The sequence below is a fragment of the Panthera pardus genome, unplaced genomic scaffold, assembly GCF_024362965.1.
Source record: "Panthera pardus isolate Hobbes unplaced genomic scaffold, ASM2436296v1 HiC_scaffold_20, whole genome shotgun sequence".
NCBI classification, from domain to species: domain Eukaryota; kingdom Metazoa; phylum Chordata; class Mammalia; order Carnivora; family Felidae; genus Panthera; species Panthera pardus.
In genome coordinates this window covers 88,995,005-89,007,555 of record NW_026526766.1, presented here as the reverse complement: position 1 = coordinate 89,007,555, position 12,551 = coordinate 88,995,005, and the positions used below count along the sequence as shown (strand labels likewise).

Sequence of the window (12,551 nt, the reverse complement as noted above, 5' to 3'; positions counted from 1 at the left end):
GCATGTATTTAATTTAATTCTAAGTTGTGTGTGTGTGTGTGTGTGTGTGTGTATTTATTTATAATTATGAAATCTTTCCAAATTTTGTTTTAATTTCAGCAGTAGAAAATGTCTAAAAACGTACACACAGAATCTGAATCTGAATGTGTACCTTTCTAAGTGAAAAGCCGGGGAATGATAAGGGAGTGGTCGATAAAGCTACCGGACAGTCCCGTACTGCGGGAGCATCTCTTTGCCATTGACCTCTGGTCCAGATGATTGATACACTTGAGGGACCCAAGAAAAGGAGCAGGAAGGGTGTGTGTGTGTGTGTGTGTGTGTGTGTGTGTGTGTGGTGCTGTTGGTGACATTACCCTGACACAGCTGCCCCCTGTTGCTTCCTTCCGCCTGCTGTCACTGCTTGTGGTGCTTTATCAACACTCAGACACAGTCGGAGCAACCTGCATCTACGTCACCTGAAATCCATGCTGCCGACCCGGCGTTGCAAGGAAAAGATGACAGGCAGCCTCTGAGAGAAAATCTGTCCTAGTTAGTGCTGTCTTCTGTTTCCAGGGGTGACGAGGTTCGTTATCATTAGGAAGAACCTGCCTTCTCCACTTGATTTAACACCGTGTGTGCTAAAGGTAGCTGTTTCGAGGCTCTGAAATACTCCCAGGAGAGAGATTGATTGGTAGATGTAGTTCGTTCTTTAAATGCTGACGTGGATTCCCAGCCGTGCCCCGAGACAGACTAGAATTTCAGGCCGAGGTAGGGAGTGCTGTAATATACTTCCTGCGTTCAGTTTGCTCTCAGGTTGGGGGTGCCCTTCGTTGGCCCTTGGGTCATGACCAGGGCTGGCTCTGCAAGTGCAGGAACCAGAGAGGTCTTTTGGGGAGCCTTCCGTGCCTTGCTTGCACACCCCAGTTCCGCCCTCGTCACGATGGCGGAGATGTGAACCTGGCTTGTCCGTAGAGCAACTCGGGGTGGCAGACAGGCGCAGGCAGAAGTTGGTTCCCCATCCCAGGCCTCTGAAGGTCTCTGACCACGGAAGCAAACCAAAGAAACCGTGCATCCTGCCTAGACTTCCTCATTTGTGTCTGCTTTTCTGGCCCTGCTTTCAGTCTTAGTTGCTCCGATGGAAGTCGTAAGGATTAGTACACTGCTCTAACATCCCGTCTGGCTCGGGAACCTGCCTGGTCAGTGCTATGCCTGCAGGGACACGAGGGCCGAGGAGACACGTGAAACCCCAGAGCAGAACAGATTACGGATAAAAGCCAGTTTGAGGCTTCGGGTCGGTGCAAAGGAAGAGGAGGAAGACTGTAAGGCCCACGGTCACCTAGGGTCGTGAGTTAAAAGTTCAGTGCTACAGAATCGCCTGATAAAGATCTGTAAGCAGTTGGGAGGTAAAAATTCAGAGTTTGATCAGCCCTGCTACCCATCCAAATCCTATAGTTAGTTTGGCTAGCTCCCTGCATTGAGGTACCATGTGCCTGGCACTTGGATAAGCACCTCATTGCGTTACCCACAGGCAGTGTCTCATTTATCCTACATCATGTCAGCCATCCTAAGAACAGTGTTACCGGGGCACCCGGGTGGCTCAGTCGGTTAAGCGTCCAACTTCGGCTCAGGCCATGATTTCACAGTTCGTGGGTTCGAGCCCCACGCAGGCTCTGTGCTGACAGCTCAGGACCTGGAGCCTCCTTTGGATTCTGTGTCTTCCCCCCTCCCGCCCACCGCCCCGACCCTCCCCTACTGTGCATGCGTGCACTCATTCTCTCTCTCTTTGTCTCTCTCTCTCTCTCTCTCTCTCTCTCAAAAATAAATAAATAAACTTAAAAAACAAAAACCAAAAACAACGTTACCAGCCCCATTTTCCAGACAAAGAAACTTAAGACCTGGAGAGGTGACTTTGAAGTTTTTTAACCCAAACAGTCTGACTACAGAGCCCACCCTTTTAACCATCTCTTTGGTCCAGAGTGCAATGCGCTTCTAGAAGACTTGTGCGGAGCAGACAGTTTATCTGACCCTGCCTGCCACCTGGAAGGTCTGACAAAGGAGTCACACTTTGTCCCTAAGGTCACGTGAAGTAATAACAGACACACTAACCGGCTGTCGTGCACGGTGCTACGTCATTCGTTTGGAATGGAAAGGGGGCGGGTGCTTTTTATTTTTAAAACCACAGGTATTTGTTTTTCTACCGCATAGGATCGTGTTCTGTTCCCCAATTTTCGACCACTTTCAAGTGTGAAAATTTCAAATGTGAATTTCAGCTGGTATCGAAAGAAGCAGTCCTTTTTGCAGGGGTATTTTTTGGTTGATCAGTTTGTTCACTTGTTGAGTGAATGTTGGCTGAGCATCTTCTCTGGGCCAGGTACCATGTCAGCACTGGGGATGCGGGCATGAGAAGGGCAAGTGTGGTCCTCAGTGAGTTTGCATTCTTGTGAGGAGAGAAGCACGTCAGTAAATCACTTCCCAAGATCGTTTCAGACACTGGAAAGCACGGAGGTAGATGGCGAGATGGAGGAAGGCCTGGTGCGTCTTTGCTTTTTTAAAATCAGCTTAATTGACGTATAATTCACGTATACGATTGACTCATTTAAAGTGTAGAATCCAGTGTGGCTTGTTTTTTAGTAGCTCACTGGGTTGTGCAACCATCACCAGATTCTAATTTTAGAACATTTATGTCCCCTCACCAAAAGAAACCTCATACTCATTGGCAACCCCTCTCGTGCCCTCTCCCCTTCCCTCAATCTTGGCAGCCACTGATCTACCCTCTGTCCCCAAAAGTTTGCCTATTCTGGATACCATCAGTGGTCTTTGGGGGCCGGCTTCCTTCACTTAGCATAAATGCTGTCAGGATTCATCCATGTCGTAGCAGGTGTCAGAACTTCATTTCTTCTATTGTCAAGTAATATTCTGTTGTTTGGATATGCCACACTTTATTTATTCGTTCATCGACCTTTGAGTTATCTCCACCTTTTGATTATTATGCATGATGCCGCTGTGAGCTTTTCGTGTACAAATCATGTGGATAGATGTTTTCATTTCTCTCGGGTATATGCCTAGGGATGGAATTGCAGGGGTGTAGGGTAACCGTGTTTGATCCTGTGAGGAACTGACGGATATTTTCCACAGCAGCTGCACCGTTTTGCATTTGCAGCAGCAGTGTGGGAGGGTTCCAGTCCCCCAGCCTTCACCAACGCTTGCTTTGTTTTCGGTCTTTTTGATGATACCTAGTAGGTTAGAAGTAGTAGCTTGTGTCAGTTTGGGCATTTCCCTGGTGACTAATGACGGTGATTTCATATGCTTGTTGCTCATTTGTATGTTTCATCTAGAGAGATGTCTGTTGAAATTCTTGGGTCATTTCAGTTGGATTATTTGCCTTTTGTTTTGGATTATAGGAGTTGTTTACCTTTTCTGTGTGCAAGTCCCTAGCAGGCATGCGACTTGTACCTACTCTCTTCCATCCTGTAGTCTGTCTTTTCACTTTCTTGATGGTGTCGCTTGCAGCACGAAATACCGTCTTCGTTTCGGACGTGCAGCATCATGATTGGATATTTGTATGTATTGCCAAACGATCACCACAGTAAGTCTAAAGTTTTGAATTTTGATGAAATCCAACTTGTCTCATTTTTCTTTTGTCACTTTTGATGTTATATCTAAGAAACCATTACCAAATCCAAGGTCACAAAAGTTTTATCCCTAAGTTTTCTTCTAAGTTTCTAGTTTTAACTCTTACATTCAGGGCTGTGCTCCATTTGGAGTTAGTTTTTGTATATGGTGAAGTAAGGGCCCAGATTTGTTCTTTTGTATGTGAAATACCCAGTTGTGCCAGCACCATTTGTTGAAAAGAACATTCATTCCTCCACTGAATGGCCTTGAGACCCTTGTTAAGAATCCGTTGGCCGAAGACACGTGGGTTTATTTCTGGGCTGTCAGTTCCATTCCGTTGTTCTGTGTGCCTGTCCTCATACCAGTACCACGCTGCCCTGATTACTGCGACTCCATAATAGGACATTTTAAAGTCCAGAAGCATGAGTCCTCTAATTTTATTCTTCTTTTCCCCACATAGTTTTGGCTGTTCCATGTTTCTTTTATTTCCATACTTACTTTAGGGTTAGATTGTCAATTTCTGCAAAAAAAAAAAAAAAAAAAAAAAAAAAAAAAAAAAAAAGCCAGCTGGGATTCTCATAGGGATTACATTGAATCTGTAAATCAATTTGGGGAGTATCGACATTTTAATAATATTAGCTCTTGATTCATTTATTTAGATTGTCTCAATTTCTTTCAGCAACATTTTGTAGTTTTTAGTGTAGGTCTGGCACTTCTTGTGTTAAATTTATGCCTACGTATTTTATTCTTTCTGAGGATATTGCCAATGGAAGCTTTTTGTTTTCGTTCTGTTTTTATTGAAGTAGAGTTGACATACAGTGTTATGTTAGTTTCAGGTGTAGAACGCAGTGATTCGACATCTCTGTGTGCTCACAAGTGTGGCCCCCTCTGTCACCATACAGTGCTTTTGCAGTGTCACTGGACTATATTCCCTGGTTGTCCCTTTCATTCCAATGACTTATTCATTCCATAACTGGAAGCCCGTATCTCCCACTGCCTGTCACCCACTTTTCCCATTCCCCACCCCTTCCCTCTGCCTCCGTCATCATCCGTTCCCTGTAGTGTAAATGGAAGCTTTTTAAAATTTCATCTTGGAATGTTCATTTCTACTGTTTAGAAATCCAACAGACACTTACCTATCGATCTTGTATCCTGTGGCTTTGCTGAGTTTGTTTATTAGTACTAATAGCCTTTTAATAGATTGCTGGGGATTTTCCATATACAAGATCAGCTACAAATAGACATCGTTTTCTGTCTCCGTTTCCAATCTGGATGGCTTTTGTTAAGAGTATGACACCAAATAGGAATGGTGAGAACAGACACCCTAGTCTCATTCCTGATCTTGGAGAGAAACCATCCAGTCTTTCACTATGTTCCAGAGGGTTTTTGAATACCTTAGTGCGATTTCAGTCCCCGATGCTAACTCTCAGGCCGTGCCTGTGCTGCCTGGTGACCTTCCCTAAAGGTTGATCCAGAAGGGCCTTCCTTTCCAGTTCGTACAACCTGCACCCCTGTGATTCTGCTGTGGTGTTCTTCCTTCTTAGCTGGTTCCCTTAGACTTGGGTCAGCTCATCCTACAAACTCTGTAGAGGACACCGAAAGCGTTTGTGGGTTCTTTTCCCACGGCTGTTTGACCATCTCTGACTTCCACAATCCTGAACAACCCAACTACATGGAAATTGCAGAAATTAAAACGTGCAAGCAGCAGCGTTTCGGCGGATCTTTCCTTTGCTTTGTAACTCTAAAACAGCCAGGGGAAACGATCTGTTTGGGGACGATGCTCGTTTCTGCAGACGGTCACGGAGCGCAGCTCCTCCCCACCCCACTTCTAACCATCGGCACCTCCTTGTTTTCAGACTCTCAGCGCTCCCATCTCTCCTCCTTCACCATGAAGCTCAAGGACAAGTTCCACTCGCCCAAAATCAAGCGAACGCCGTCCAAGAAGGGAAAACCAGCTGAGGTGTCGGTGAAAGTCCCGGAGAAGCCTGTGAACAAAGTAAGCGGACTCTCTCTAGGTGTCTGTCCTGGCCTTCGCCTACTTCGAGCAGTCGGAGTTTGTGCTGTGTTTAAGTTCACCCCCTGGGGATCAGCTTCCACTGCAGAACACGGATTTCGTAGCATTCCCGTGCTGCCAGGCAGGGGCCTGGAGTGTCCTTGCGAAATGTGAGCCTTTGGGATGGCGAGTGTTTCTCCTGTTAATCAGAGTCAGGTTCTGTTGGCTGAAGCAGTTCTCCTTTCCCAGATGTATCATCCTCTGGGCATTCAGAACAGCTCAGTGCATCATGTTTACGCCCCAGGATGCCACCTGCCTGCCCCCAGAGAGCCCCACGTTGCCCTGGCACGCACACACATAGAGGGAGCTTTGTGACGTCCAGAACGTCCTTCGTTTGGCTTTAGGGCCCATGCTCTGAGACATGTCAAATCCTTGAAACCCAGCCAAGGATGTCCTCAAGCACTAGTAACCTCAGCAGGGCCAGTGAAGCCAGATACGTTGAAACAGCTGTAGATTTTCATCAACCCCTCCCTTCAGCCTGAAACGGCCATTTCAAGCTCTGTAGGAATCCAGGTTTCCTCTCTTCCAGGAGGCAACAGACAGATTTCTACCAGAGGGCTACCCTATCCCCTTGGATCTGGAGCAGCAGGCAGTAGAATTTATGTCCACCAGTGCTGTGGCTTCCAGGTCTCAAAGGCAGAAGGTCAGTGTGACGTTAAGAACAATTGGGTTTGCCTTGCCTTCTACTGCAGAATCCTGGCCCATGGTTTTGGGGATGGAAAAAAAAAAAATCTCTTGCAATATCCCTGTGTTGAATTGGGTGGCGACTGTGGGCTCGATCGTTCAGGAAACAGTCCAAGGGGCCTCGGGTAAAATTAAGAGTTTATCCAAGCCCCTGTGGTCTTTGGAGAGAGTTCAGCACTCCTTGACGAAACCTTGGGGGTCCTTTCTGGGGTGGGTTTGGGTGTGCTGCTTGGGTGCAACGGGTTCTGGGGGAAGTGGGGAAGTCTTCTCTCTCAGGACCAGCTCTTTTTCCCTTGAGTTGCTAAGATGATCTGAGCAGTTAAGAAGGGAAGGGCGTCTGCAGTAACAGGTGCTCTGTGAGGCATCTGGCAAGCTCAGTGTGGTGAGCGCGCTCAGAACCGAGCCCTGCGAGAGCCAGGGACACCTTTTGTGCCACTGACGCTTATCCAGCTGCGGCACTAACGTGCTGGCTGCTCTACACTCGCTCCTACTTAACACTCCTAACAGCCCTGGAGGATGGAAACTTACTTTGCAGAAAAGGAAACTGGGCCTGTAGGAAGATGTAGCATTCACCATCACACAGGAAAGGTAGCGAGGCTGCCGCACACCCAAGTCAAAACTCTTGCGACGCGTTCCTCGTCACGAAAGCCAGAATGTAAGTGTTAACGCTCACACGTGACTGGACAGAAAAGCAAAATTAGCCCCCGCAACGTAGAATAAACACAAGCCTTGTAGAGAAACGCGGCCTCTCTCCAGGGCCCGCCCGGAGCGTAGCCGGCGGAAGAGCTCTCGTCATAGCCGTCAAGTCAGTGCCACTGGCAAACACACGCCACGATTCTCGCGTTTTACGGCGTACCTGTATTTTTGTTTTGTTTGTACTTTGGCCAGCAGGATATCTTAAAATTCTAGTTAGAAGTGGAGACAATTAAGGTTTTAAGTCCAAAAGTCGTTTGTCGAATAACCCTTTTTCCCGCCTCATCTGGTAGCAAAAGAGGCTGAAGAAAAAGAGGAAATAAAGTATTCAGTGTTTGCCAGATTGGTCAAATTCCAGATTGAAGAAGAATAGTGATAGAGTGGAAGATCAGTGTGTGCCAGAGTCATTTTCCGGGTCGCTCCGTACGGCCCCCTCTGGGAGCCGAGTCCGGTAACGGAGCCCACGCACGGTGCCGGTGGCCCCTGTGGCACTCGAGCAGGCAGTCGAGGGTGAAGTGACTTCCAACAACCGCGTTCTAGCAGTCGGCGCCGGGAAGAGACTGGTTCAGCCGCTCGCTTCTTGGAACTTTTCCCCCTTTCTTCTTTCCTCCGAGAGAGGTCCCTGGGGGGAATTCGGTGCTAAAGTGTCCTTCGCTTGGTACGGGTTCCTGCAGATTCCAGCAGACGTTGGCAACGTCTGGAGACACTTTGAGCTGTCACGACTCGAAAGGTGAAGCAGGTGTTACTAGGGCCGGTGGATAGCAGCCAGGGGTGCTCGTACACATCCTACATGGGACGGCCCTGCCCACAACGGAGAATTATCCACCCCGAGACATCAGTAGTGCTGCCGCTTAGAACCCCCTATTCTGTAGCCAGGAACTGTGAGTATGAGCTTTACCCAGGAAGACTGCTCCTCTGGTTTTGGGTTGTCGCCCTTTAAGAAGGGTTGAGTCACTCCACTCTGCCCCAAGTCAGCTGCCTGAGACGATATGAGCACAAACCCGTTGTCTCGTAGAGGCCCACAGGCACAACTGGAGGTGTGGGGAGCCTGCCAACATGTGTGAACTTAGAAGACCGTCGAAGAAATCTGAAAACACGCGTGTCATTTGCTGTCATTGTTATTTATTACTTACGAGCTCTCCTACCTCTTAGAGAATATTTTTCTCCGTGTTCTCATTTTAATCCCGGTCTCTATGCCTGCCATTCCCTGTCTAAACACACGGGAAACTTGTCGCCCGGTAGATAGCAGCACAGATTCAGGTCCATGTACGGCTTACGGAGGTTCTCTCATTGCCTAGGCCCTGTCCCAGGTGATCTCACGTGCTGTCCTACTTACTCCTCTCCATAACTGTGTGCAAAACCTCTTATTATTCCAAATGTACGGACTTTGGGCTCTGGCCCAAGTTTTCTTGATCAAAATCTGGTTTTCCCTTAAGTTTTATGCACTACCTCTATGCACATTCTTATTCACGTCCCCACATCGGGGGGGGGGGGGGGGAGCGGATATCAGGTAATATCCTCCCCATTTTTCAGATGAGGAGCCTGAAGTCACTGGCCCCCAAGCCCAGTGGTGGCTTCGAACCTAGTCCCTCCCCTGGCACCTCTACCTTCATGTAGCTTCCCGGTTCGTGGAGGGACAGTGGCTGGTGCCTCATCCCCCACAGCAGGGAGGCTGTGCCCGGGTGGGGGCACCTGCCTCTGAGCTTGTGCAGCTGGGCGACAGAGCAGAGCCAGAGCTCTGGGTTCCCGGTTCTGGCGAGTGCTCCGGCTACTTGTCTCCTTATAAACTCTTCTGACCGCTGGCTGCATTTTGCAAGAAGTCGGAGCTGTTCAGGAGCAGAGGCGCTTTGAACGCACAACACTCAGAGGCCATTAATTCTGGGAGTGCAGTTTGTTGGAGAGTTAATGGATGAAACCAGACTCTGCTAAGCTGTCGGCTCCTTCAGTAGGAGCCCAGGGCAGCTTGGCTATTCAGTGGCTCATTGGATCTCTCTGCAAATGATGGGAAGATTCTTTTTGCTTCAAAGTGCCTTCCTGCCCCTTCTGGGTGCCTCCCATCTCCAGGTCAGCCCCTTTCTCCCTAGCAAACCTGATGACATTTCCTTTCTTTCTTTCTTTTTTAATTTTTTTTTTTAGTGTTTATTTTTGAGAGAGAAAGACAGCGTGAGCAGGGGAAGGGCAGAGAGAGGGAGACGCAGAATCCGAAGCAGGCTCCAGGCTCCGAGCCGTCAGCACAGAGCCCGACGCGGGGCTCAAACTCATGAACTGTGAGATCGTGACCTGATCCGAGGTCGGATGCTTGACCGACTGAGCCACCCAGGCGCCCCCCGATGAGATTTTCTTATAAGGTTTCCTGCTTCCTCCCCATCTTGCATCATTCCTGGTTCCAAACACGTCCCGATGTGCTGAGATAGCAGTGCTGTGGTCAGGGTCCTCTGGCCACGCTGGCCACCGGCGTTTCAGTCACACTGATGTCTGAGTGTGACTCCTTCATACTCACGTTCCTTGTGGCCCTGGCGGGCGACGGCAAGGCGGAGAGCTCTTGTCTGTGAGGCGGGAAACAAGTGCCTGGCCTCAAAAACAGTAAATAAACATGTGAGGTCATGAGAAGATGAAAGGTGGAGGTAATGAGGCTCCAGTGATGGGGGGAGTGGGGAGGGGGGACAGGCACTCCCCGCCTTAGAGAATCCACTCTTTGTGGTCTGCAGACCCCCTTTGGGGAAGTTTCCTGTGGAGAAGAATTGAGTCGGGTCTTCGAACGTTGTCTGACTAAAGAAGCTGTTTACTTCTTGATCCCATTTACCTATTTTCTTTTGCTCTTCCCATGGAATAAATGCCTCGAGTATTGAATGTTATTTAAAATGACATTGTCCATCATTTGAGAAGAGAAGAGTTAGTGTTCAGAATCATAATCACTTCTTATGTGTCATTGGTGTATCTCCTTAGAGATTATTGTTTAAATCAGCTTTTTTCTAGAAGTGTTCTTCTTGCCCTTGGGTGCCTTTATTTGTATGTTCGCTAGACCTCAGAGAGCCCACAGGTGGCAGCTTTCCTCATACACAGCAATCGCGATTTGCGTTGGACGTGTAATCACTTCTACTTGAATAGGATATCCATTTTTGCATTTATCTGTCTTGTAGATCATCTTTGATTTCCCTTCCCTGCCAGCCAGCTGGGACCCAGGCCTCTGACCTGAGGGCCATATAGAGGGAGGTTGGGGAAAGGAACCAAGGGGTGTGTGTGCCCACTGACTGGATTTGAGGCATCCTGTAGTCAAGGAGAAAAGATTTGGGCATGGGAGTTTGAATGCTGCTAAGTGCAGGGCTCCGGAGTTTATTTTCCTCCTAGCTGTGCTTTCTTCGGGAGCAGAGGAACTATGGATGCTGTTAGCATTTGCTACACGAGTGATGATTGAATCGTTGCTACCTGCCCTAGCACCTTCCCCTTTTCACCCCAGAGCATCCACCCCTTCTAACCCTGGGGTTTCTAGACCCTTTGGGTGAGCCAAGCCATTTCATTGAGAGGGAACTGCATCTTCGGATTCAGTGTGGGAATCTAGTGAGGGGTCCTGGGAGAGTGGGCTTTGAACACGAATGCCTCTGACCATCTTCTACTGTCCCTCAGATCTTTGAAAGGCCTGGGGTCTCTTGATTTGGCTTACTGGATGGATAGGCACCGTGAGATTTAACTGCGGGTTCGCTAAGCTTCCTACAGCCATCAGCAAATTAGTCCTCACTATGCTTAATGAGTGGTGCTATCTCAGTGTGGTAGAGAAGGATCCTCGAAGCAGTTTTCAAGACCTCAGCCACATCAGTCTCTACCAGGAAGGGAATTCAGAAATCTCTGAATGAACTTTCTTGGTCCGAGCTCCCTTCTGCTTCCTAGCCTAGCCTCTGTATCCTGACTGCAATCCTTAGAAAGTAATTTGGCTTGGTTTCTGCAGCAAGAAGTCTCTTCTGCTTGCATCAGTCTCCAGCTAGTCGATAGGAAATCGTACTTTATTTTTTTCGAAACCGCTCCCTTTAATCTCTCTCCTCCCTCCTTATGCTTAACATTTCCTTTCAGAACCTGAGCTGGCTGGAAGAGAAAGAGAAGGAGGTCGTTAGTGCCTTGCGCTACTTCAAGACCATTGTGGACAAAATGGCTATTGATAAGAAGGTACTGGAGATGCTTCCAGGGTCAGCCAGTAAGGTGCTGGAGGCCATCTTACCCCTGGTGCAGAGCGACCCTCGAATTCAGCACAGGTGAGTTGCCCTGAAATCCTTGACTGTGTCAGAGCAAGGAAGGCCTACAGGCGTCTTGGTTTGGGGGCACTTCAAACTTAGGGCTCCTGGGAAGAGTGAAGAGTGCGGGGAGGGAAAAGAGCCTTCTCCCCACCCTTCACAGCTATGACTTGATGCTCTCCCAAGGTCGAGGTCATTGTTACTCATGAGGCCTCGACCCTGAGGGAGATCTCTAGCCTTGCTCGGGATGTAGCCACAGGGTAAGTCTGTGGTGGTTTCTTGGCCTTAGGTCATTGGCAATAATCACATTGATTTGGACACATTTCTAGTACCCTTCCATTAGCCGTGGTGTGTTACGACATTAAATCCTATTAATATTCAGCCTGGTAGAGACCTCAACTGCCTAGCTGATTAGGCCAAAAGAGATCGAGAATCCCATTCGAGCATGGATTAATGAAACCTTTAACTGTATCAGACCAGGATCTCCCAGACAGCACCCGGATTCCCTGGAAGCCAGGGATGTCGGGAGGAGTCAGCCTGCGTCCCAGCGAGCTTTGGTTGAGGAACACTTACCGCTAGAGTGCGTTTTCCCATCAGAGTCTGGGAGCAGCTTGCTCTGGTCTTCACTGTTAGGTAGAGAAGGAAAAGGGGTACCCGGTGTGGTCTTAGCTGAGGCCTAGCAGAGGTGCCCGCTGGCTCTGTGTTTCTTTTCTGGTACCTGCTCAGGATAAACGCAGCTGTGTTTTCTGTTCCTTGAGATGGTTTGGTGTTCGTCCAGCCCCATGAGATTGAGCTTTTGTGAACTGCTTTCAGAACTTGGCAACGAAGTGCATAGTTTTCTTCTTCTGGGAGATCATGCAAACAAGTGTCTTTATTTCCAAGAAGCTCTCTGGCCTGGACCTTCCACCCTGGAGTTTCAGCTGACCTCTGTAGACTGTGGTCTTTTGGCCAGTTGGTGGCGGAGGAAAAAACTGTCGGGATGACTTTGCCCTGCTACTGTCTTTGCTTTCCAGGCCGTGCTCCTGTCACCGAGGAGGAGCCTGGGGAAATGAGTCCCTTCATGCCCTGCTGAGTGGCCGCCTCGCACAGAGTGCTTTGTGTGCTGGGCTTGAGACCGAGTACCGTGTCCTTCCCGTAGTTAACCCCGTGCCCAGCTCGTAGAAGGGCCTGGTGCCGTTCTCCTTTGAGGGGATGTGCCCAACAGTGCGCTAGGGTCAGATGTGTAGGTGGCTTTTTATGCAGAGTTCTCCTCCACCCCTTTTCGTGTGAGTGTCCCTACCGCGGTGGAGTTCGAACCTAGTGGTACC

General features: G+C 48.8%; 1 protein-coding gene across 15 annotated transcripts in view; it reads left to right on the top strand.

The window, feature by feature from the left end:
* Positions 1 to 12,551, top strand: part of RAPGEF1 (Rap guanine nucleotide exchange factor 1) — a 130,186-nt gene that overhangs the window by 60,549 nt on the left and 57,086 nt on the right. For 11 of the 15 annotated variants that reach the window (XM_053908448.1, XM_053908446.1, XM_053908457.1 and 8 more), the window contains exons 2-4: positions 5,448 to 5,587; positions 6,174 to 6,287; positions 11,087 to 11,265. In XM_053908448.1, coding sequence (XP_053764423.1) covers positions 5,448 to 5,587; positions 6,174 to 6,287; positions 11,087 to 11,265 — 433 coding nt within the window. The remainder of the gene's footprint in view (positions 1 to 5,447; positions 5,588 to 6,173; positions 6,288 to 11,086; positions 11,266 to 12,551) is intronic. The other 4 variants (XM_053908452.1, XM_053908459.1, XM_053908451.1 and 1 more) reach the window with 1 other exon arrangement.